General features: G+C 35.6%; 1 protein-coding gene across 1 annotated transcript in view; it reads left to right on the top strand.

Annotated features, from left to right (window-relative positions):
* The first annotated feature begins 937 nt into the window (after positions 1-937).
* Positions 938-26,649, top strand: part of LOC6049231 (autophagy protein 5) — a 31,303-nt gene continuing 5,591 nt past the window's right edge. Inside the window, exons 1-5 of the mRNA XM_038256667.1 lie at positions 938-1,407; positions 1,476-1,581; positions 1,640-1,764; positions 1,826-1,923; positions 6,490-6,595. Of these exons, the coding sequence (XP_038112595.1) occupies positions 1,158-1,407; positions 1,476-1,581; positions 1,640-1,764; positions 1,826-1,923; positions 6,490-6,595 (685 nt within the window). The 5' untranslated portion in view covers positions 938-1,157. The remainder of the gene's footprint in view (positions 1,408-1,475; positions 1,582-1,639; positions 1,765-1,825; positions 1,924-6,489; positions 6,596-26,649) is intronic.

Raw genomic sequence — 26,649 nt, 5'->3', positions numbered from 1 at the left:
GAAATTCAAGAAATTCAAGAAATTCAAGAAATTCAAGAAATTCAAGAAATTCAAGAAATTCAAGAAATTCAAGAAATTCAAGAAATTCAAGAAATTCAAGAAATTCAAGAAATTCAAGAAATTCAAGAAATTCAAGAAATTCAAGAAATTCAAGAAATTCAAGAAATTCAAGAAATTCAAGAAATTCAAGAAATTCAAGAAATTCAAGAAATTCAAGAAATTCAAGAAATTCAAGAAATTCAAGAAATTCAAGAAATTCAAGAAATTCAAGAAATTCAAGAAATTCAAGAAATTCAAGAAATTCAAGAAATTCAAGAAATTCAAGAAATTCAAGAAATTCAAGAAATTCAAGAAATTCAAGAAATTCAAGAAATTCAAGAAATTCAAGAAATTCAAGAAATTCAAGAAATTCAAGAAATTCAAGAAATTCAAGAAATTCAAGAAATTCAAGAAATTCAAGAAATTCAAGAAATTCAAGAAATTCAAGAAATTCAAGAAATTCAAGAAATTCAAGAAATTCAAGAAATTCAAGAAATTCAAGAAATTCAAGAAATTCAAGAAATTCAAGAAATTCAAGAAATTCAAGAAATTCAAAAAATTCAAGAAATTTAAGAAATTCAAGAAATTTAAGAAATTCAAAAAGCAAAAGGCAAAAAGGAAAAGTGGAAAAACTTATGAGACGGCCTTAGTGTGTAAAAAATCTTTCTCATTCGATATTTTTTTTGTACAATTTTACTTTTAACTGCTTATTTTATATGTTAAAAATGTAGTGGGAGTGAACATTTCTTCCAAATATATGTTTCGTTTAAAACCTGATTTCTTATAAGAATATCGACTATGTTCCTCCATGTCCACCCCTGCAGCTAGTGACGTCGATACTTTTGACAATTTGCGCACGCATCAGCTTATGAGACAATAACAAAAACAAACTTTATCGCATATGAGTCAAGTTCTCGGTCGGCATTAGAAAATTAACAAGTGTTTTACGATAAAAGTGTCACTAAAAAATAAAATATACAATTAAACATTTGCAATAACCTTCGCGCGTGAATGTAGAACCGCTCTACCTCGCTGCGGTTGTCGTCCGGTAGTGTTCCTTCCCGAATAAACCCTTCAATTTGTCCCCAACATACTTAGAACCCCCCTCCCCACAAACGATGGCCAACGATCGTGAAATTCTGCGCGAAATCTGGGAGGGCAAAATTCCGGTCCACTTCCAGCTGGCGTCGGACGAAACGGACGTCGAGCCGGAGGACTTTTTCCTGCTGATCCCCCGGCTGAGCTACTTCCCGCTGGTGACGGAGAAGGTGCGGCGCCACTTTCTGCGGGTCGTTTCGAACGAGCTCCAGGACGGGGAGATGTGGATGGACAGCAACGGGACGCCACTCAAGTGGCACTATCCAATTGGTGAGGCGATGAGTCATGCCGGCGTGGTTCGATTTATTTTGAGAATTCTTTGTTTTATTTGTTTTCAGGAGTGTTGTTTGATCTTCTAGTCGGAAGTGACGCCTGTTTGCCCTGGCGCATCACGGTGCACTTTTCCAAATTCCCCGAGGAGGTTCTGTTTCGGTGTCCGAACAAGTACTTTTTCAAAATATAGACTAATATAAAAAACACATGTTAAACAAGCTCTTTTTAGGGACATTGTGGAGGCACACTTTATGTCTAGTCTGAAGGAAGCTGACGTGCTGAAGCACCGTGGCCAGGTTGTATCGGCCATGCAGAAGAAGGACCACAATCAGCTTTGGTTAGGCTTAGTAAATGGTAAAGAAACATAGAATCCTCTTGAAAAATTAATTACTAACAATTTAATTCTTAATTTAAGACAAATTTGACCAATTTTGGGCGGTCAACCGGCGCCTGATGGAACCCATTCCGGACCAGGATGGTTTCAAACACATTCCAGTTAGATGTTATGCTGAGGTAAGTTTGGTGAAATAGTTAAAAAAAAATGCAGTGTTAATGCTACAAGGATAACCAATGGTTATTAACCATCATGACGAAGAACTTTAGATACTTGAATAGCACGTCCAGAAATGGGGAAGGGTGTTTCATCTTCAGGCGTTTCATTTCGCTTCGCGAAACTTTTGATTGCTACCCGGTATAGAGTCCTAAGACGAAAGTAGATATTAGTGCAGTCGTTATAGTAAATTTTTCAGCAACTGGAAAGAAAATGGTACTCCAAGTTGCACTTTTAACGATTCGATTGTGAATTCTTTTTAAAAGTTTTCTGCAGCTCATAGTGCAGATTGAGCAAAAGTTAGCTTTTTGGCTCAACGCTACGAGCTTCAAGCCCAATCTTCATAGCAAGCTTCGATTAGATGTAACTGGCTGCATAAATCTAGGCGTTTAACATTTTTCCAGTAAGAATTTTGACTAGCCATCTTTGCCGGGTTGCCAGAATATTATTCTCTTCTTTTTCGTATTTATTTGTTAATTTAAAAGTGCCGTCAGCGTCAGTTGGGTCAATGTGTTTTTTTTTTACGGATTTTGCACTTTCTCAGTTTTTTTTTTTCAAAAGCAAAGCAATCCACTTTAACGTCCCCCGGGTCTTTTGTGGTCTCTGTTGCAAGTTTCTGCTCATTTATAGGCGTCCGAAGGTTATGTGTGGTGAGTCACTCAAAACCTCTTTTACGCTAATGGACCGACGTTCCTAGAAAAACATGTGTAATTTTGGCAAATACAAAAAAATCTTGTTAGATTGATAAGGGTGCCGCACCTAAAAATAAAAAAAATCTCGGTAAAACTAAGATTTTTTTTTAAACAATCGATTGCAAAATTAACTGTATTGTATAAAGTAGAGGTTTGTCATTTTATTTTTTAATTATTTTATTGAATTGTGCAATTGGGAATTTTGTTTCTAGTAATTTTTGGTAAATCATTCGGAATTTGAACTATTCTGAGTCAAGACATCAAATCTAAAATCATTTCACAAAAAATATAGCCTTATTATTTATATCACGGTGTATTTTCGGAGACCTTAACGATAATTAAAAATCGGTATGTCTGATATTTGACACCGTGAAAGAAGGACTCTTTCCCGACATTTTGCATTTTTTTCAATTTTTTTTTAACGGTACACATCAACCAGAGCTTTTGCACTCAGATTTTTGTTACAGACATTTTAGTAACTTCAAAAATACAGGAACTATCGATATGGTTTTTTATTCATCCCTTAAATTACTGACTTCAAAGTTATTTACAACAAAGTTTGAATATTTTTACAATCAGATTCTTGCAGGATTGGGTTCGTAAGTTTGACAAATTTGGAATAAGAAGATAACAACTTCCTTGATTGCTGTGCACCCTTAATTAATATTAATTTCTGAAGCATTCAAAACTGGGAATAGATCTTGTTTATTTGTTGAGCAACAAAAATTACGATATTATGGAATGGAAATAAACTATCATAATTTTGGTAAGCTTTTTAAACGAACATTTTTGTTAAATCATTTGAAAAAAAGTACCTCTTCCGCCAAGATCAAAATTGAGCTTTTTTACGTTTTGTTTGCCATGACAAAATTGGAAGAAAATTGAATTGGTATCATTGAATGTCTCGAAGAGGATATTTGCTAGAAGAAATAAGCTAATTTATTCAAAATTGTTTGAAAAATTACAGTTAAAAGTGGAAAATTTAAAGAGCACTAGAGCTTGTTGACAGGATGAGCAGTGGGCAAGAGTAATGCATTTTCTGTGACGGGTACTTTTTCTGACAGTTGATTGGGTTTGACGCAAGTCGAGAACTGAGCTCACTGTGTGTTTACTCTCGCTAAAGAACAGTCGAAATAAAACTTATTTTCCGTCCTATCTACAACAACCCTGGTTTTTTCACTGTTCCGGCTGTGGTGGCCAAGAGGTTATGGGCCCAGGCGACAGGAAGTTGTAGAAGAAGGAGGATTTAGTGTGGAGCTTGGTGACGAAGGAAATTGCTGGAAGTTTACGAAGGAAGTTGCCGGAAGGATGGATGGTGCGAAATTCGGTTTCACGAGGTTGAGTTACGACAACTATGAAACCTGGAAGCGGCGCGCGAGACAGTTTTTGACGCGGGAGGGACTCTGGAGCTATGTTGTCGGCGATGCGAAGGCAGAGGTGAAGAAATCTCCCGAGTGGGCGGCCAAAGACGATCTGGCACTGCAAACCATCGGCTACCTTTTGGATGATGCGCTGCAGAGGGAGATTGAGGAAGCTGCTACGGCGAAGGAAGCTTGGGAAATGCTGCGGAAGTACTTTGTGAAGGATTCTTCGGTCGGGAAGGTGGCGCTGATCAAACGGCTTTCGAAGATGGAGCTAGCTGAAGGAGGTGACGTTCGGGAGTTTTTGCTGAACATGGAGGAGCTTTTCGAGAAAATGGGTAACGTTGGCATTCGAATGGACGAGGATCTCAAGGCTTGTTTTGTGTTGGCAAATTTGCCCGATTCGTTCGACAGCACCGTCTCGTCGATTCATGGTCGGATGGAAGTTCTTTCGATGAATTTTGTAAAGACGAAGCTTATGGAGGAGTACGACCGCCGGAAGAACAAAGTCGAGACGGAGTCGGAGAAGGCCATGGTAGTTCGAAGTGCTGCGAAGGACAAGCGGTACCCTGGACCGAGCCGGCTGTGTTACGCGTGTAGCAGTCCCGACCACCTGATGCGAGATTGTGACTTGCTGAACTTTCTTCGAGCTGAAGACGAACGATCGAAGTCTGGCGGGAAGCAGAACAGAGCATTGTCTGCTACTGTGGAGGAGGAGAGTGGATCTTTTGGAGGAGAGATATGCTTGGCGGCGATACAGGAGGAGACAACGGAGGATTGGTATCTGGATTCAGGAGCTTCTGTGCATATGACTGGTTGTGGAGATCTTTTGGATCAAGCTAAACTAACACCGATTACAAGCGTGAAGTTTGCGGACGGCCAAGTGTTGCAGTCAGCTGGCAAAGGAGAGGTCAATCTACGCACACGGAATGGCAATGGCTACGCAAGAGGAGTAAAGCTGGTGGATGTGCAGTATGTTCCCGGACTTACGGTGAATCTAGTGTCAGTGTCCGCGATTGTAGCTAAAGGATTTGAAGTTGTTTTCCGAAAGAACGATTGTTGTGTAGTGAAAGATGGTAAAGTGATGTTAGTAGCAGAGAAGGTGGGGAAATTGTACAAGCTCAATTGAGTAAAGCCTTAGAGGTTAGGTTGCTGTACTCTTGTGGAGGAGTGTTGACAGGTAGAGCAGTGGGCAAGAGTAATGCATTTTCTGTGACGGGTACTTTTTCTGACAGTTGATTGGGTTTGACGCAAGTCGAGAACTGAGCTCACTGTGTGTTTACTCTCGCTAAAGAACAGTCGAAATAAAACTTATTTTCCGTCCTATCTACAACAACCCTGGTTTTTTCACTGTTCCGGCTGTGGTGGCCAAGAGAGCTACCAAGGGCGTAAGAGGTTTAAATTTGAAACTACTTTTTTGCTATGAAAATTCTTCTAACCGAAGTCATTTATTAGGCCGCATCATTAAAAAATCATTGAAATACTACTTTGTTTATATAATAGGTTCCTAAAAAATGCTAACATATTTCAAATACTCGCTCCAAACATTTGAAAACTTTGAGTAGTGATTACATAAAAATGGTATTTCAGGTGAATAGCAGATTTTTAAGGTAAATTCAATGCTAATCTATTTATTCATGAGCTCGATCCAGTAAGATTTCTAACATATTTATCATGAAAAACATATTTTTTTTAATAATTTATTTCATTTTAGTTTTTTCCATGAAAAACATAATTGCTGTATGGTTTTTTTTATTTCAACTAAATTATCAATTATCATATTCGCTCAATCTGGTCACAGAGACGATTTATTGTGTTGGAGCATAGATTCATTTTACTCACTTTCCAAACAATGTGATTTAAAAAATAATACCTAGCTACTTCTTATAAAAATAAAATACTATTCATTATTTTTTTTATATTTGAGCGAATTTTCTTGAAATTAGGGTGAATTGGGGTTAATTGGGCCCTAGAAGATTATTGCGGTGTGAGTGGTTATTTTTTATTGGATTTCTGGGACATTTTCACATAAGTTAAGTGTATTTTGGATGGCCTTATAAAGCCTCCTTTTTAAATACAGAGCGATTTTAAAGAAAAAAAAATGGACCCTTCGCCGTTTCGTGCGGTGGATGAAACCATCACCAGCCGATCCTCGGATTGTTTTTTACATAAGAGACAATAGTTTGCATACACGGGACCAGCTGAGATTAATTAAGTCCGATGTTGGGTCCGATTTCGCCCACTGTTCAATATGTTCCGCTCCAATTTGCAGGTCCTCTAATTTGCGTTCCACGAAGGGTCTGGCCAAATTAGAGGAACTACTGGAAAGTCCATGTCACTGTTGATCAAGCTGAATTTCTCGTGTTTTTTTTTAAATATGGCATGGAATGTGTTTAAAAAATTAATGATTTAGTTTTAAAAACGCGTAATAAAAAATTGGAAATCAAATCAATATTTTTTTTAAATATTTTTCCAGGATGGCACCTACCAGCAAAAGCTAGTTGCCCCGGGCACCGAATCGGGCCAGAAACGTACCCTCCAGGATCTGCTGGAGGACTTTTCGACACCTGTGCGGAAGGCAGGTAAGTTTCACGGGAAGAGAGAAAAAAAAGGACATTGCCAAATATTTATTTCCCCGACACCTCTCCGTCGACATCTGTGGGCTTCGATGGGAAAAAGGACCCCGCGGCGGCAAAATGTGTTTGCCCAAATGACCTTGTGTTTACTTTCACCTCGGGTCGTCGTCGTAGTTGCCAAATTTGACGCTTCTTGTCGGTTCACACCTTGCCTACTTTGACTGGGGCAGAACGGAAAGGTCGGTAATGAAAACAACAACGGAAAATTTACCGTGCTGTTTAATTTTCTTGGGAAAACAATCGTGTTGTTTCTATGGCTACGAGAAAGGTGAGATTCTGGGAAACCAGCAGTGGAGTAGGAGAGCACCAGGGTTTGCGTTGCTTGTCTCCTTTGATGTTTCTGGGCGGCCAGGCCAAGGCGATGCGATGGTCCGGTCAGGTGGTCACTTACGCTAGCTCGTCTGGTATGCAAAGTTTGAGCAATTCTGGGAAAATCAGTTGGACATCAAAGAACTGAGTGTATTGTCTTTAGGGGAATTGCAGGACATCAATTGTGAGAAAATGTATTTTGAACTCTGAATAATGTAGATTGAAACTGTCAGTTTAAAGAAATTTTTTAACATAAAATATATCAAGACCTTGATTTTTCCCTGCTTGAATTCCAAAAATGTGAAATAGTTGTCCAATTTTGCCTGAAATTCGGAACGAATTTTTAAAAGATGAACTCTTTTTGGTACCGCAAATTCGGATGACATCGATAGCCCGAGATGATATTGTTAGAACTTATTTAAAACTTTTTATGCGTCACGAATTTTCAATGTACGCAGGCTTTTTAAAAAATCTGTGGGAATAATAAATAAGTATTACCGTTACAAATATGATAATGAGATCGTAAATTAACCACGTTGCCTAAATTTTTCACCTCCTCCCACCGTGGTTTTCCTCCATACAAACTTTTAACTTTTTGTTTGGATCGTGTTTTTTCGCCAGTTTACCCTCTTCCTCAAAAGGCCAAGTGGTTGATCGATTAGCCCATTACAATAATGATACTGTCAAATATTTGCAAAATATAAATGAATTTAATTTTATCCAAAGTTCATGTCTTTTACCAAATTAGCAAAAAGCTTTATTTGTTCTATTTGTTTAAAAATAAAAAAATACCGTTTCATAACTATACTCCATAGTTTACAATTGATTCTTCAAGTTGTCCAATGTCCAATTTTCCAGCTTTTTTAATATTTAATTTTAAAATGAATTCAACGGTTGAAACATTATTTGAAAAAAAAATCAGAAATTTTTATTTTTTATATGGCTTTACGCGCAAACGGTGCCTTTTATCAAAAAATCACAAGTGACTTTTTGTCTCAAAATTAAATTTTATATCCAAAAAATATTTTTTGAAGCTATTTTGGGTTCCCAAAATTCACTATTTAAAAAAATCATCAAATGTCGAAAAAACTAAATGCAGTTTTAGTTCACTAAAACAAAACAAAAGTGGTCAAGTTTGTCAAAATTTAGTATTTGCGATGTCCGTGTACTTTTTTTTTATTGGTCCTAATCATAATCCACAACTTTGTCGAAGACACCGAAACGATCAGAAAATCCCTTATCAAATTTGAAGAAATTCATTATGCAAAATGGTTTTATTGGACCTCAGGAATCGATGGACGAATTTTCATCCAATTTAAAAAATATATAAAAAACTGATTTGTATCGAAACTTTACAGAATTGCTCAAAGGGAAGACACTTTATCGTACCAAAATGTTTGTCATCGAGCTTCGATCTAAGAATTGGACAGTGTTGAATTTGCAAAAAAAAAACTTTTGAATGTTTTGAAAACACTTGTGTTTATGCAACAAGTTGCAAAATGAAGATTTTTTCAGCACGAGTCATACATTTATTTACAAATACGACGAGTGCTGAAAAAATGTAGTTTTACAATAAGTCTCTTACAACATTTTGTGCAATTCAGAAAAATGCTTTTTGAATGGAATTTTATGTCATGCATCCATGTGTTAAGTAAATTCACCGTGCAAAACAAACATATATTGAAAAATGTTACTGGAAAAATGGGTGGCCACTCAAGTCGGGAAAAAGTCGGGAATTCGCCAAAATCCGCCATAAATCGGGAAAAGTCGGGAATTTGTCAAAAAGTCGGGAAAAGTCGGGAAGCCTCAGAATACTTATTAGAAAATTATTTTCAATCTTCAAATTACGACGAAGTTGACTTTATAGCTGTCGGCCACCATTGCTAGTACCAACTACTAGTGTCTTCCTTTTTATCTACAAGGACTTCGCCGCCCTGGGCTCCTAAGTGTATGAAAGTATGGCACGGAGCGACGGCGCCGAATACCCATATTTACACAAAGAATTTTAGAGCGCCCGCCGCGGGATTCGAACCGGCGACCTCTGGATTGTGAGTCCAGTGCGCGGTCCGATTGATCCACACGGGCGGGACAACCTATTATCTTCAAATTAAATCTACTAAATTCTTATTTAGTAACTTACTTTGAATTTAAGGTTCCAATCACTATTACAATCTTTTTGAGAATGAATGGAATATTAAAGACATTAAAGCTCCTCATAAATATTGGATGCATTTGACACAGATTTTCATAATATTTTCATATGAATCAAAAGATTATTATTAATTTTTGTTTATCGAACATATAGCATCTAAAATAAAACAACGATTAACAATTATGGGCAGCGTAGAGTTTTTTTTTTGAAAAGTACCCATAAGCTATTTTCTTTCATATGTTTAGAGGATCTTATAAAAAAAACTTGGATTTGAAAAAAAATCCAACTTGAATTTGGGAATGTTTTTATGTGGTAAATATTTTCAAATTGATTAATAAACTCATTATGCCATTTCAATTATTTTTTTTCCAAATGTTTCCCTTGATTTTTTTTGTGAGTATGTGTAAATCGGAAAAACCTAAATTAAAAAAAAAATGCAGTCGCTGTTCGTTCCGTAAAATAGAAAAAGTTAGTTTAAACCATTTTTGAAGCCATATCATTGATATTTTTCTAAATTTTTCGAAGAATGATAGCAATAATAACAGTAATATACAATTTTAAATTAATTTCCATTCCATTTCCAATTCAAACGAAGTATCAAAAACTATACCAATTTTAAAAATAGGCATTGAAATTGAAGTATTAGGCTTTCGGTTATTTTCAATATGTTTATTTTTCTACTCTGAATCAAAATAATTTGTGCTTCAATTTATTTAGTATTTTTTTTTATTTGAATTTTTTGTTTAGTTTCTGTTTTTACGAGAATTGTCAAAAGTGTGACTTTATAAATTTCATTTATATTTTTTTTTCGATATTGACTTTTTTATTAAATGTTTTTTGGTTGAAATCATTCTTTACATAAAAAATGCCTATTATTTGAGTATCTGGAAAAGTCGGGAATTTGAAAATGGGATTTGAGTGGTCACCCTGTTTTCAGCACTGGTATTGAAAGGTATGAATTTTCCATTCGGTTCTTTTTTAGACAAAAGTAGATCATGACTAAAATTATGAAAAACAGGAAAAATTTGATCAAAATTTCTTCCTGGGTAGAGAAAAATAAATAATTTTAAAAAATATTTGAGCTATAGAGGGTAAAAAATGTTAGATTTGATTTTCTGATTGTACCGAATCTACTTGGTAAAATTCGAATTCGAAGCACATGTTTTTCTAGTTGTTTCAACTTGGCTCTTTTACCTGCACTATTTTTTCACGTTCAGGACTTAATAGCACTTATTTAGTGAGTGTGAAGTAAATTAATACCCCAATAAATGCTCACCAACGGCTTTCAATGAAAAAGCGCGTGAAAATTCCTGCCTACCTTTATGATCTCCACTAAAACTCGAGCTGCTTTCCGATAAGGTCTAAGGACTTGTGCACCAAAACGTAAACGCCCATCCAAGCTCAAAAATTTAAAGCCCCCGAAAAACGTCCGATCGTAAACCGTTCCCACACTGCTGCTGCTGCTGAGAGTGCTGGCTCGAAGAGCACATGTTTCATAATTTATGCAAATATTTTATTATCTCTCTCTCCTCAACCCGAAATGCGGCACCAAATGCGCACTCACGATCGAGCTTCCAAGGGTCAGGTATCGTTCTAAGATCCCCCCGAAAATTAGCATTTTTTATGCATTAATCCATCACACGCACTTGCAGTTTTTCGGTGGTTCAGTGCAACACATCTACAAGGTGCGCCTTTTTCCCCGGAGAACCTGCCTAACCTTAAGACGAAATAAGAAGCAACCAAAAAAAAAGGATCTCAAATAACAATTATAGTCTGGGTACCTCCCCCTGGGATCCCTTCAAATTACACCTCACTGTCATAAAGGCGAACTCTCCGTCCTCGGTGCAACAACGAGAGTCAGCCAAATCCTCTTTTCACAAATTCGACCTATTATTGTTGATGCCTGAGACTCCGTCCTGGGTCGCCCGCCTCGCACAAAACTAAGCAAATGGGACCCTTCTTCGACCTCTTCTCTTGCTCAAAAAGTTTCGTCCCTTTGTTAGGACGGTGCTCATTTTTCGGTTCGGTAATTTATTCATTTATGATGGCAATAAAATATTCACACCTTTTTGAATAAACATCCGAGCAGGCCCGGCCGATGGTGGCAGGGAGAAGAAGCAGGCAACAGCAAACAGGGGGAAAAGGGACATCTTAGCAGGCCAGCCAGCAGGTCTCTAAGCGGCGCAGGTCCTTTTTGCAGGTTGGGAATTTTTGCGCCGGATTGCTGCGCCTGCTATGATTTTGGGTAGGATCGGCAATATTCATAACAATTATGTTAGCTCAGAAAAAAAAAATTAAGACATGATTCTGACGAGTCACAAATAAATTTAGACCTGTTGAAATCGATTGTAATAATGATGTTGACTAATCGTTCAAATTATCTAAAATTCCAAAGCAAACCTCATCAACCTTGCCAGAATCGTAAACAAGGTCGTGTAGATATCGCCGACAAACCCGCAACCGCAAACCAATTCAAAGCTCCAAAGTTCACCCGCAAACTCGTCCCCCTCTCGCAGTGTCACTCTCATCGTGACGCAATTTATTGCTGGACTACGTTCCCGCAAAACTTCATCAAATGTCGAACGTGACTCGAGCCACAGCTAAACGCCACAAACTTTGCGCAAGGTCGCTGCCCAAAGTCCGAATTCCGCACCCGCGCTCAAAACGCACAAAAGGCCACTCAATCATCGCGCACCTTGCTCCGAGCTGTCAACCCTTCGGAATCGTTCTCGTCGCCACCGGGTCTAATTGGATCGAGCACCGGGACCGCCGTCGAGGGCGCGCATGTGGAATTCGTCAGCGTATGAAAAATTGGCACCGACCTTGCCAACGGTCAGGGACGGAACGCGCGCGGCATTAGATCATCAGCGGTTTTGAGGGATTGCATCAACGAACTGAGCGAGCTTAATCCGAGGTCGGAAATAGAACGCCACGGCTTATCGCCGCAGTTTTTTGTTTTCGCACAAAAACAAAGTCATGCTATCAGCACTGTCTTCTGTGGCTTATCGCGTTCGACGCATGACGCATCATCGCATCACCCCAGCGCGAAAAGAGTACTCGATTCAGCGCAGGCTAAGCCGGGGACTTAGGCCAATGGCGGCGCCTCCACATCAATCATCGCTCGCACTTGACACCTTCTTGGCTGTGGCAGCAGAGCGCGAAGCGATGCAGTTGCGGTGCGCGGTGAAGAATTGGTCGCGAGGGTTAAATTTGACGCGCAGCTGAGTTGTTCTCTGGGAAAGTGACAGTACCATAACTAGTATTTTTTTTTGAATTTATTCCTTTTCACCCATTGAGGATAGTGACAGATTTTGCATAAAAAATATGGTAAGATAATTAAGAAACGTGAGCAGTTCTCCACCAAACCCGGGAATAGATTTTACTTATATTTTTTTTATTTGACTCAATCTTTTTGGGGGCCTTTCCTATGCCCAAAGAAGTATTTTTGTGTCATTGGTTCACCCAAAAAAGTCTCCATACAATTTTGGTAGCTGTTCATACAAAAATGATACGTAAATATTAGAAAATCTGCAAGGATTTTTTGATTGATAAGGTGTCTTCGGTAATGTTGAGAGCGAGTTGTGGCGCTATAACCACGGCAAATAGTGTCCAGGGCATTCGTGGAAATACAATGTCCCATCCCAGAGGGTCCCGGAGTACCAAACCTTCTTAGCATGGTGCTCCCAACGAATACAACCAAATCTCGGAGCGTATGGTGGTGTGTCTCCACGCTTCTTCCTCCCCTGTCGATTCAGAATTGTGTTGTTGTTCGAACACTCAGTGCTCAAACTCAACCCAATTACGAGTCATCTCTGCGATACGGCTTTACGCAGTAGGCCTGGCCGCTTTAACGCTTGTGATGTTTCAATGCATTCCGATGCAATGGCGCACTACAAATGTTAATAAATGACAAGAAGAGTGCTAGGCGTCATCTAACCTAAGGCACTCTCCAGGATCCCTTCGAAAGATTGGCTGCGCTTGGGTCTTATTAGAGATTAGATTAGATAAGGTGTCTTCGGTAATGTTGAAGGACTATTCAGAAAAAAGGTACACGGAAAAAATGAGAATTTTTACACAAGAAATCAATTTTCCAAACTTTTAACATTACGCCCTTTTGTAATGTTGCTCTTGATTTTAAAAAATTTCAATATATTGTTTTCGGATAGATCGGAAAATTTCACGACTGTTTCATATTTTAACATTGAAAATGGGACATTAGTTGCTGAGATATCGACATTAGAAAATGGAGTGTTGTTTGGGTGAGACTTAAAAAATCATTTTTTCTGTTTCTTTTTCTTTTATCCGCTGTATCTCAGCAACAAGTGGTCCAATCTTTAATGTTTCTTAGACAAAATTTGAGGAAATTTTTTGAACTTTTCGAAAAAAATATGTCCAGGAATAGACAATCGTGAACACTATTTTAAAAAGTAAAAAAAACCGGAATTTGTCGGACAAAGTTTAACTTTGAACGGCTTAAAAAAAAAACACGTTATAAAAAAAATGCAAGGTACTTTTTTACAATAAAAAATTTGGTCAAAAAATTTAAGTAAAAGATTTAAATTTTTACAAAAATCACTATTTAAAATAAAGAAAAAACATAACTCGTCGGCATCACTTTGAGTCTACCTCCTTATTCCCATTCTTTACCTTGGTATGTAATCATCATTAGTCAATGATCGTCGATGATTTCGTCCTAAAATTATATAAATTTTTAGTCACATTAATTTTTGGGAAAATAAAATCCTTGCGATCTTTTTGAAGGGTTCAATAGACACACACGGAAAGGAGTTCCATCTAAAATTTAACAATTCAAATTAGCTGGCTTCAAATTGGTGAAACAGTGATTTTTTTGGTTGAATCAGCTAAAATTTCAGCTAAATTTACCAATCTGGGATTGGTGAAATAGCTAACCCTGATTGCTGATTTGCTTTCCAAAACTGACAGCCCAAACCAAAATGACAGGAGAGATTTTACCAAAAATAATGGTGTTTCAGCACAATTTTGCGTAAAATTACCAAAAAAACTAGCTGGAACCGGCAGCATGGATTTTTGACAGATCATCAGTTCGAGAACAAAACAAAGCAACGTCCTGTGTCGTGTTCGATCCTGTTTGAGCCGCTCAGTTCGTGAAGTTTTTTTTTTTGATGATTATGTGTGTTGTTTGAGTGCAAGTGCAAAAGGTGATAGAATGTGTTGTGTGAGTGAATAAATTAAAAGCCAGGAAGATTTTCTGCGGATCGGCACCTGAAGGAATGTTTCAGTTGATAAGGTGAGAAGTTTTTTGTGTTGAGGGAAAGTGGTTAGAAGTTGAGCCTCTCGTTACTGTTTGGAGGATGCGTAGGTAAAAACATGTACTTAACATAAAGTGGGGGCATCCCTAAACCACGTGAACACTTTGGCAGGGGAAAGGAGAGACTGGCAATTGTCCACACTCTAATTTTTTGTATGGACATCTGTCCACCTGGAGGGGCGGCTGGTACAGAATGTCTAGACATAGATTGGCCGATGTTTGACAAATCCGAACAAATAGGGCATCTAACGCCTTTAAAGCACATCAAAAAATAGTGTTAAATATTGTTAGAAACGAAGTTAAATGAAGTTCAATTATGTTAAATAAAGTGAAATTAAGTTTAATCAATTTAAGTTTTATTAAATTAGTTAATTTTAGTTAAATTAAGAAGAGTTTATAAAAATAAGTTAAATTAAGCCAAAATTTAGTTTAATTCAGATAAATTTAGTTCAAAATAGTTATTTTTAGTGTAATTTATTTGAATTTGCCCAAATTTAGTTAAATTAAGTTGTGTTAAGTTAAATTTAGTAAAATTAATAAAATTAAGCAAAATTAAGAAAAATTAAGCAAAATTAAGTAAATTTAAGCAAAATTATGTAAAATTATGTAAAATTAACTAAAATTAATTAAATTAAGTCAAATTAAGTCAAATTAAGTAAAATTAAGTAAAATTAAGTAAAATTAAGTTAAATTAAGTAAAATTAAGTAAAATTAAGTAAAATTAAGTAAAATTAAGTAAAATTAAGTAAAATTAAGTAAAATTAAGTAAAATTAAGTAAAATTAAGTAAAATTAAGTAAAATTAAGTAAAATTAAGTAAAATTAAGTAAAATTAAGTAAAATTAAGTAAAATTAAGTAAAATTAAGTAAAATTAAGTAAAATTAAGTAAAATTAAGTAAAATTAAGTAAAATTAAGTAAAATTAAGTAAAATTAAGTAAAATTAAGTAAAATTAAGTAAAATTAAGTAAAGTTAAGAAAAATTAAGTAAAATTTAGTAAAATTAAGTAAAATTAAGTCAAATTAAGTAAAATTAAGTAAAATTAAGTAGAATTATGTAAAATTTAGTAAAATTAAGTAAAATTAGGTAAAATCAGGTAAAGTTAAGTAAAATTAAATAAAATTAAGTAAAATTAAGTAAAATTCAGTAAAATTAAGTAAAATTCAGTAAAATTAAGTAAAATTAATTTGTATTTTTGTATTTTTGTATTTTTGTATTTTTGTATTTTTGTATTTTTGTATTTTTGTATTTTTGTATTTTTGTATTTTTGTATTTTTGTATTTTTGTATTTTTGTATTTTTGTATTTTTGTATTTTTGTATTTTTGTATTTTGTATTTTTGTATTTTTGTATTTTTGTATTTTTGTATTTTTGTATTTTTGTATTTTTGTATTTTTGTATTTTTGTATTTTTGTATTTTTGTATTTTTGTATTTTTGTATTTTTGTATTTTGTATTTTTGTATTTTTGTATTTTTGTATTTTTGTATTTTTGTATTTTTGTATTTTTGTATTTTTGTATTTTTGTATTTTTGTATTTTTGTATTTTTGTATTTTTGTATTTTTGTATTTTTGTATTTTTGTATTTTTGTATTTTTGTATTTTTGTATTTTGTATTTTGTATTTTTGTATTTTTGTATTTTTGTATTTTTGTATTTTTGTATTTTTGTATTTTTGTATTTTTGTATTTTTGTATTTTTGTATTTTTGTATTTTTGTATTTTTGTATTTTTGTATTTTTGTATTTTTGTATTTTTGTATTTTTGTATTTTTGTATTTTTGTATTTTTGTATTTTTGTATTTTTGTATTTTTGTATTTTTGTATTTTTGGATTTTTGTATTACTGTATTTAATTTTTTTTTATTTGTCAATAGAATATCGCAACACAGCCGTACTATTAGGATGATCAACTATAACGTAGTTTAAAAAGCCTGGAAACTATTGAAACATCCAAAGAACTTACTCTACCAAAAAACGTACCAAGAATAGCGGGAAATCATGCTACACCAGCAAAAAGTGTTTTTGAAAATTAAAAAACAACTTTACAGGCAGCAAGGGATTTTTAAAATGATTTCGAAATTACCAGTTAAAACAGTCGAAAAATAAGCTGGACTTACCGAAAAACGAAGCAAGAACAAAAAAGAAACGAGCTAAATCAGCCAAAAGGCTGGGTGAATAATGCGCGCTTTGCAGGCAGCAACGGAGGCTTTTGAAAGAAAACTTGTAGAAATAGTGGAAAAATTAGCTATTTCAACCAAAACAACTACCAAGAATAGTGGCAAAGTTAGCTAAACTAGCTAAAAAGATGTGTGAAAATACCTGGCTTCGCAGTCATCAATGGAAAATTTTGAGAATGATTCCAAAAAAAACTAGTTGAAACAGCCTAAAAACACGCTGGGCTAACTATAAAACTTCCTAGAATACCATAAAATCTAGCTAAAATAGCTAACAGACCTTCTCAAAACATACAGCTTTTGAGACTGACAGCATTTTTCCAGCTTGCAAATTAGTAAAATTTACTAAAAATTTAGCTAGATATATAATTTTCAGGACCTGGATCACGCTGTCAAATCCAGGATTTATTTTTAGGATTTCCAGCTAAAAAAATTGGTGGTTGAAAAAACAACCAATTTTTTTAGGATTTTTAACCGAAATTTAGTAAGATTCACGATAAACCTTCTTTCCGTGCATGCTTAACCATTTTGGTCCAGAAATTAGTTATATTTAAATCATTTTTTGTTGTTCATTAGTGATCGTTAAAAATTACGGATGGCTTCACCACAAGAAACTATCTCGATCTCGAACTCTTAATAAAGATCATATGAAAAATTTTCTGAACTTTTAAAGAAAAAACTAGATAGCTCATTCTGTAAAAAGTAAAATCACCAATTTTTCCATTAAATACAAAACAGAAAAATAAATTTTGAATTTGAAAATCGAAATTCTTAAATCGAAAGACGTTTGTTTCCGTTCAAAATATTGCATCAAATTGGAGCACTTTTTAGAGATTTTTTTTTGCTTAGGAATTAAAACATTCTATTTCAAAAATTAATATTTTGGACATAAAATTTTTATCATTGCGTAAATCCCTGAGACTTCGGACAACGATTATTTTTTGCTTTTTTTGAATTTGACGAACCATTGTATGGACTTAATATTTTTTTTTGCATTTTTTATGCTGAATCAAATTGGAGATCGAAAAGTACTTTACGTAAATTTCAATATCGTGCACCGGTATCCACCGATTTTTTGGTTGATCACGAGACTTTGCTACCTGTTACAATCATCCTTAAACATCTTTGAAAATATTATTTGTTCAAAACATAACAAAAAATCCTATAAATTGTTTTTAAAATATAGCAGATTGGACCAATGGTTGCAGAGTTACAGCGTGTGAAAGAAAAGCAAGCAGGAAAAACTAGTTTTTTTGTACATCCTCAAAAAAAATAGTGGCCATTTTTTAACAGACGATAACTCAGAAGATATGCCTACAGTTTCATTCTGTTGACGTTGAAAATCTGCCGCTGCAATGGCTTTGAAGAACATTTATTGGCAATTTTCTTATCTCTAAAAAAATATCACGTTTTCAACCAAAAACATAATTTTAGGTGGCAATAACTTGCAAATTGTATTCGATATCGAAATTTATGTAACGCCGTTTCCAATATTTTTCAAACTCTGGCCAAAGTCGAGGGGCCATGGTTTCAATATTTTAAACAAAAAGTGTTGTAAAATGAATTGTACATAAGTACAGTTTTAGTACCATATTCCAAAAATGAAAAATTTGACAATTTTTTTTAAATGTCACAAAACTTAAAAATATTTTTAATTGTTTTAATCATGCTCACAATGTTTATCAACGCAAGGATTTTTTTTAATTGTTTTTAGTTCACTGCACGTCTGATTTCATTGAAATTTTGTTTTTTGTTTTTGTTTTTTTTGAAAAAAATTGCGCTGGAATTAATTTTTCGAGCCATATTGAAGAGGAAGGGGAGGAGGCGAGGAGCGACATAAACTTTGAAAAATGTTTGCAATGGCCTAATGTACTGAAAGTAACAAAAAAAAATTATAAAAGTAGTTATGTCACAGACATAACCGGAATGGCGTAGACTTACGTAAAATTTAGATATGTGGACATATGGGTTTTCCATATATTAATTTGAAGAATTAGCTATATATATTGGAAGGAACACCCATTCGAACGGCAAAGAGAGGAAAGAAAGAGACGAAGGAATTTTAGCGAGCCGAATGGGGGGAGGGGAGAGGGGCATAGGGGTTGGGGGCGAGAGCAGCCTCAGAAAGCTGTGCAATCTGTCGCCCCGAAGACCAAAATTTGTTCCCGAAATTTAAATTCAAATTAGCTCGCTGCCTCGTCCCGGGTGGGACGAGGGCAACTCTTTCAACACTAGAATTTGATGAGACGTAAATCTTTCAGAAGCGCTCGCCGCGAATGCGACGAGCTAGTTGGATGTCCCGATTGTTTAACAACCAAGGCTTGACCCACGAGAGGCTTTTCGGCGGAAGGCAGCAGGCGCGCGCCTCATCTTGTTGATGCCTCGTCCCGGGTGGGACGAGGGATGGGGATTGAAGCACCTCCGAACCACAGCAACCACGAAAGATCCAAACGGTCCGGCCATCGAGAGGCAACTGGCTGACGGTGACGACGAGAAGGCGATGCGCACTTCTTTTCCAGTTCTGGTCCCTCTCTCCTGCTGCTGCTGCTCTGGGCTGAGCTTTCCTGCTGCTGCTGCTGCTGCTGCCGGTCCGACGTCTGAGACGTGAATGATGGAATGGGCTCTGGCGCACGTTCTTATGTATGATTTCGGCCCGCTACTTCCTCCTTTTTCGCGACCGACACTCGGTCGCGTTGCTCAGATGATTTTCCCCTCAAAATAGGTACTTGACATTCCCGTTCGTGAGTGGGAAGCGCTCATTTTGCTTGCAAAATCTCTGCATTTTGAAAACATTTTAAAACATTCAATTGTTTCAATAGTTAAACTATTTTGCCAACAATGAAAGTTTTATAGAAAATTGCTGAATAATTTTCGAATCGAATGGCACATAAATCGTGTCGATTCGATTAGAGGGAAGGAAGATATAAGCGTTTGACGGATGACGCAGTAATCCAGGGCCTTCGGCCCGGGTTTTTTGGAATGACACCCCAGTACCTTCGACAAAGACGTAAGTCTACGTCAAAAGTGTTTCGACCCATTTATTTTTTTTTTTCATCTATGACCGATAAAATCAGGAAATGTCATGCAAAATAATCAAATTGATAGTTCAGTTTTATATTATTTTCCTCAATCAAGCACTCAGATTTTTCTGCAGAACTTCGGCAGATGTGTGTAATTTTAGCAACAAAAGAACTAATATCTAATAGTTTGGATAAATTTGTAGATTTTGAATTTGATGTTTAATGGATGTTTTATATCAAACAATTCATAGTTAACCGTAGGTAGATATCTTGATAAACTTTTATTTAATTTATCCCAGAGAACCAACGCTTGCTGCTGTGCTAATTTCTGCAATTTGCCTTGCGTTTGTGATTGCGAGGTGCGGTGTGTGTTATTTGCCCAAAAGCTTTTTTGTGCTCAAGCGCGGCTGTCAAGCGGCAAATATTTGCAGACTCGGAATGAGTTGGATCGTGTACAACAAATTTCTGTGTGCGCGCGCGAGAGTCACTTTGACTAGGCGCTAAACTAGGCCGAAAAGTGTTTGCTTGAGTCGGCTTGGGCGGCTCTATACGCATCCGATTGGAATTTGGCGGTGACCTGGTCCTTTGGCTAAAAATAAGCCCGGCAAAATGTTAAAAGTAGCTGGTTGAAGCTTAAAATAAGACAACGACAAACAAAAAAAGGTCTGCGACACTAATCGAAGGCGATGAGTGAGATGTGAGCTGGGCCGGTATTTGGCGCTAAACAGTTGCTGCAGTTGCTGGGTTGGCGTTGAAAAACTGGAATTTGTTGGTTCTTGCTTGAAAAAGGGATTAGTCAGCATCAAAGTTGCTCAAAAATGTAAAATTTTACAAAGAACACGAACCACATAATTTGCTGGGTTGAAGAGAAATTATTTTTTTTCTGAAAATTATTTTTCTCCTAAAACTAGCCCAATTTTCTACGAAATAAATAGCATTTAATAACAAATAATTTTTGATTTGACAATGCATGCACATTTTTGATGTTTTTGTTGAAGTATAAAGTATATAAAGTTTTCTCCCAACCAGTAGCAAGCCCCAAAAAATGATTAAAAATACTTTTCCTTATGTGCCGTAGCAAATTACCACCCCCCTCATATGTTTGCAAACCGAGTTGTTTTTTTTTGCCGAAGACCCCGCCCAAAATATTGACCACAACCCCGAAAAAAGAGAGCTTCTTCGCACGCGTCGTCGTGTGTGTTTCACTATTTGCATACAATTTGGCCGGATTCCGTTTCGTCCAATCGCGCGCGCAAATTTGTTTATGGCTTAAGCTCTGTTCCCCCCACCTAGAGAAAGATCCCCACCCCGGACGCACACACACACACACACATGGTCGTGCACAAATTTACACACTAATTGATGGGTGGTGGTAAACTTTTGCCTCTTCTCTGCCTATTGTTGACAGTAAATCACCTCACGTAGAGAAACTCATTAATTAAAGCGTATTTTTTGGGGTGTTCCTTTTCGCTTTATTTGACAACGCCAATTTATTTAAAGGGGAGTGAGGCCTTGGGGGGTATCGATTAATTTATTGTATTGTTGTCTTTGTGGATTAAGGTTAACCACAACCCTGATGGCTACTGTAAAATGTTCAAATTTATGGGATTGTTTTCGTATGAAAATGCCTTCAGCATCAAAATATTTGAGAAATTCGTTCTTTCGAGATCGATTCTTCTAGTACATCCAAGTAACCATACCGTTGACGTGCGCGCGATGACACTTCTTAGTACCTACCACTAAAAATAACGCCCTCCCCCGCCTCCTGTGACCAACGTCAAACAAGCGCGCGCGCTAGAAGTCACATTGACTACCGTAGTGTGCAAGTCATCCCGGCCTGCTACTTTTGGTATTTTTCCCCTGCTGAAGATTCTGTCAGTCAAGGGTTTTTTCCGCTTTTGGCGCTCTGGCAACAACCGCCGGTGCAGCGCCGCCGTGTTTGGGGGCACGTCTTCTTCAAAGAGCTGCAACAGGCCTTAAAAATAGACCAAAGTCTGCAGTTTACATCAGGTGCCTCACAAGTTGGCACTCTCGTGGCAGCGGTGCATCTGACTCGAGGTTGTTATGTGTGTGATGTTGTCATGGCAATTTTTGGGGAGGGGCGGTGCTTTTGTTCTGGTCGTCGCGCATCCCTGGGCTGCAGCGCTAGGTTACTAGGTTATGTAAAAGTGGGTGAGTCAGTAACCTTGCCTGATAGAACACGGTTGAGCAATAGGTCTGATTAATTTCAAGAGTAACTTTTCATTTTCAGGGAATAACTAATATAGCCAATGTATAATTTCCAAGTATCGGGATTTTTGCAATATGATAAACAACGACTCAAAACAACAAATTAAACTTGTTTTATTTTTTTTTAATTTTAAAGTCAATAGTCTGCAGTTATCTGGAAACCCCGAATGTTCACAAAAAACTAGATTATGAGGATTGCTATGCTCGAAAGAAGATATGGAAATTGAACTTAACTTGAAAAAGCATTCCCCTCTTAGAAATAACTAAAAAATAATATTAGAAAATAAACATTAGATTTCATGTCTGGAGTGTAACTGCTAAGTATGTTTTAAGGTAAATTGAGGGGTCCACATTTTTTTTTGGCTTCCCTCAACTATAGATATTGGAATTTTTACAGGTTAAAACTTACACTTTCTAAATAAGAAGATTAGAGAAGCATTGGATTATTCGAACTTGAATTTCGGACATTAAACATTCAATGTTCTAAACAATTTTGAATTTTTCAAATGTTTTTCTAATTAGTTTATAAAATTTTGCTTCAATATTTATAAGTTAAAAATTTCCCGGGAGTCTCGACTGAATTTCCCGGGAATCGAGAGGAAATGGTCGATTTCGCGGGAAATTTTTCCCGGGAATTCCCGCTCGTCACCCTCTATATCACAAAAAACAAACTGGACCAAAACTTTTAAACTTTTCGGAAACAGCTATTAAATTGGCAGCGTGGCTTAATGGTAGCGGCTTCTGCCTCACAAGCGAAAGTTTGAGGGATCAAATCCCGGTCGGTTCACTTGAAGTTGAAGGGCAATGAAAAAACTATATATCAAATTTTAAGCCAAACTTTTAGAATTTTTTAGCAAAAAGTATCACAAGATGCTTTATACAGTAATGGTACTACCGAAAAGTGGAAAAATATCAATGAATTTGAAAATAATTTTATCCGTTTTATGCCTTTTTTCCGATCTTTAAAATGTCTAAAAGTGTCCTTTTTGAATAAAAATACAAAATAGTATATTGTGGCAAGATTTTTTTTATTTTTCTTTCTCTTGTTAGTGCTTTTGTTAAAAAAATTGTTCCAAAATAGATTATGATGCAACACACAGCTGAAAAGAACTCCAAAACTCTGTTATGTATTGCAAAATAACTTATTGTATCTTGATTATTCACCAACAAAAACTAACTGATTTGTGATTGAATTAAATTAAACTATTTCAGTTTTTTTCAGTGAATATTTTAATTTTCAGCAATAATTATTGTTTATACACCCTGTTTTTTGGGTATTTTTGAAGGGGTAAGAACTTGAAACTTGAAATAAAATTTGCAATTACCTTACACATATTTCGAAATTTTAGAATCGAGATTAATCGGCTGAAAAAGCTGAAACACTCATTTTGGACATTTACAATTGTTAGGCCTGATTTAAGAATTTTGATATTAGTTTTATTTAAAAGAGCAGATATAATCATGTTTAATAAAAAAGCATAAAATTGTACAAAACTTTTGAAATTATTTGTTTGCCGTTGCAAATATTTTTCAATGTTTATGTTTATCAGGGGGCAAAACAAATATTTTTTCGAAAAACTTCAAAATTTTAATGAAAACGAAAGTTTAATCAACTGAAAACCAGTTAAAATCCATTTTCCCGCGTTGAACTCCTTTGAAAACATTTTAAATTTTCATGAAATATCAATGTACAGTCCCACGAAAGTTTTTTTTTTTTGCGAAAAAAAAAAAATCCGTCAATACCTCGATATTTTCAAAACCAATGATTGGAAAGCAACTGTACGCCTGTAAAATGCATTTTAAAACACCTTTTTCATTAAAATGTTGAAACCAAGGCTTGTAATTTCAATTTTTTGCGAATTTTATTATTCATTTGAGAATGTTTATGATATTTTGTTTGGCAATATATTCGAATTTATCGAAAATCTTTTTTTTTATATATAATTTTTGACTCCGGTACCAGATTTTGCACTTTCCCAGACTATTTTTTTCCGTGTACCTGTTCTTTTCTTTAAAATTCCCTAAAATAACCTACAACTTGTCCGACGTCACCTAATCGATCGTAAAATCACTTCACTGGATACAGAATGCCAGAAATGCAGAATATTTTGTATGACCAGCTCGTAAAGTTAAATTCAAATAAAAAAAAATCAAAAAAAATATGAGAAACGGCAAACTAGGTAGATGGAAATATTACCGTTTTTTTTGTTTTTTCCGCATTTATTTTTCAATAGGGCGTTGCATTGACTATTTTAGCCGAAAATTATACACTATTGAAAAAATATTGAGTATGATACATAATGTAACATTTTTAGCATTAAAATAAGACGATTGAAACTTTTTTGATCAGGAATTTTTCAAAAAGATTACCAGTATACAGTATTACAACTCTTCAAACTAAATTAAGTTTCATTGATAAGTCCAGACTTGATTTCCAAAGTTCCCGGGAAGGCACTTTTTTTCTGTTTGAGTATTAAGACACGGAATCCTGATTACAAGGACTATTGTATCGTAAGGGAAGGCACTTAAAGGTTATTTGTCTTATTTGTTTATATACAATTTACATTATTTCAAGGCAATTAAACTTCAATGTGATCAATCCTTTTTTCTTATAACTACTTTGTTGCACGTCCCTTCTCAAATAAATTCAACATTCCAAAAAAAAAAAAAACAAAAGCTAAAATTGCATTCCGCAAGTGATCCCCGCGAAAAGATTGGCAACTTCCTTTTCAATCATGAAACGCTAACCCTCTTTTTTTGCAAGAAGACCAACACTACCTCCGCTAATCGCCCTTGCAAAAACCACTGAATTTCGGCTTAAGAATCCACCGAGCACCGATCTCAAGCCATCAAAACAAACCGTCAAAATAAACTATAATAAAAACGGATTTCTTGGGGCCGATGGCGGCGGTTTCCCGAATCTCCTTCCCGCCCCGTCGAGGCCGCGATTTGACACCATCCGAAAAAATAAAGAACCCGAAAACGCCGACCACGAAATAACTAATTAGGAATTTCGTGGAACCCATTTTGTTCTTTCGAGCTCTTGTCAGAAAGTGATCATCTCGCTCGTCGTTTCGTTTTCTGGTTAAAGAAAAAAATCTTGAATTTTATGTTCATTCTTTCGCGCGCGCTCGTCCGCTTTAGGGTCACGGGTAATATGGGATAACGCCGGTCGTCGTGGCCTGGACCCCCGGATCCCGCGACCCATTTTGGTTGAGGTTATGGTTTTCTGAAGTGAAGGTTACGCCGAGCTATTTTGATGGTTCTTCGGAAATTCCTCGCGTTCTTGAAACCAGAAACAATCTTGATCGTTTTGGCCCTTCAGCGGAGTTTTATTTTTGGGAATGGCAAGGAATTTGATATGTTCTGATCAGTTTTCGAAACTGATGATTCACAATTATTGTTCGGAATCAAACATGAAACCGCAATAAAAGCTGTTAAAAAAATCTTAAAAAAGCGTTAACCTCAACCACGAAATTTCTACACAAAAGTTACCAAGTCATTCAGTAAGTTAGTCAGTCAGTCAATCAGTCATAGACCAATCCGTTGGCAACTGACTTTTTTTTTAACTTTTTTTTGGAAACTGACAACGGTCTCATTCTGAGAAAGTAATCTTCCCACCTTTCCAAACATGTTACTTTACCCGTGTGCACTAGTTGACATCCATCCCGGTCGAAAAAGTACCACCTCAATGGTTAAACTTTTTTTGTTGTTCCTTTCATCCTCACAAGTTTGGTGACTCAATGTCTGAAAATATCGTACCAAAAACAGAAGCTACACTACACTACTCATAGCTACCAGAAAGGAGAAGAGGACACGAAATTCAATCAACGTTCGGTCAGCCGAGCAGCGAGATTCTGGGAAAAACGCCACCATCTTCGCGTGCGAAATGCGGACCGGACTGAAACGGGGCAGGATTTTTGAGTGAAAATTGGGTTTGCAATACCGGTTGTTCTAACTGAAAAATTAAATCATGGATTGGTTCAGTATTTTGTTTGCAATTAAACAAATTAAGTTGACGGTATTTTAGATAATAGAAAATAGCTAGGTCTCAAATGTCTACTGTCTGAATTTGGCTGGGGAAACAAATAAACAATAAAACTATGATTTAAATTTCGAACCAAATTTTCTAGATTTTTAAGCAAAAAATATCAAGAAATGTTGTAACAGTCATGCTGCTACGAAAAATTTGAGATACATTGAAAAAACTTTGAAAATACTTTTGAAAATACTTTTTTCCAAAAGTTTTAAAGTCATGCCTCGGTTTAGCACCGCATATGGGGGATGCAAAACCGAGGCATGCATAACTGAGACACAGAGCTTATGGGATTTTGGCTATATGGGAGACATTGGCCATAATCCTGTGAAAAATCATCCAAATTACAGTGTTCAGCTATCCATCAATACATGAAAATTTTCACAAAAATACGTATTTTTACTGTATTTTGAAAATGCATTTTTTTCGAAAAAAAACTGAAAATTATTGTTTTTTCTTTATGGGTATCAAATGATCGGGATTTTTGCATACATTCGAAAGCAATTATTTTTTAAAACTTAAAATTGTCTCAAAATCTCAAAAATTCAAAATTTCTGAATTTTACAATATGGGTATCAAATGATCGGGTATTTTACATTCATTTCGTAATAATATTTTTAAACGAAATATTCAATATTTTCACAAAAGTACATCTCTCGTTAAAAATACTAAAATATTGTTTTTTTTTCAAAACGGGTATAAAATGATAGAGAATTTTTCATACATTTGGTCAGTTTTTTCAAAAAACTTTTTTTTTACAGAACTATACACTTTTGTAACATACAAAAAATTTCA

This window comes from Culex quinquefasciatus, chromosome 2 (genome assembly GCF_015732765.1).
Source record: "Culex quinquefasciatus strain JHB chromosome 2, VPISU_Cqui_1.0_pri_paternal, whole genome shotgun sequence".
Taxonomy (NCBI): Eukaryota; Metazoa; Arthropoda; class Insecta; order Diptera; family Culicidae; genus Culex; species Culex quinquefasciatus.
Note: the sequence above shows the minus strand (reverse complement) of the source record. Positions and strands in the feature narration are given on the sequence as shown.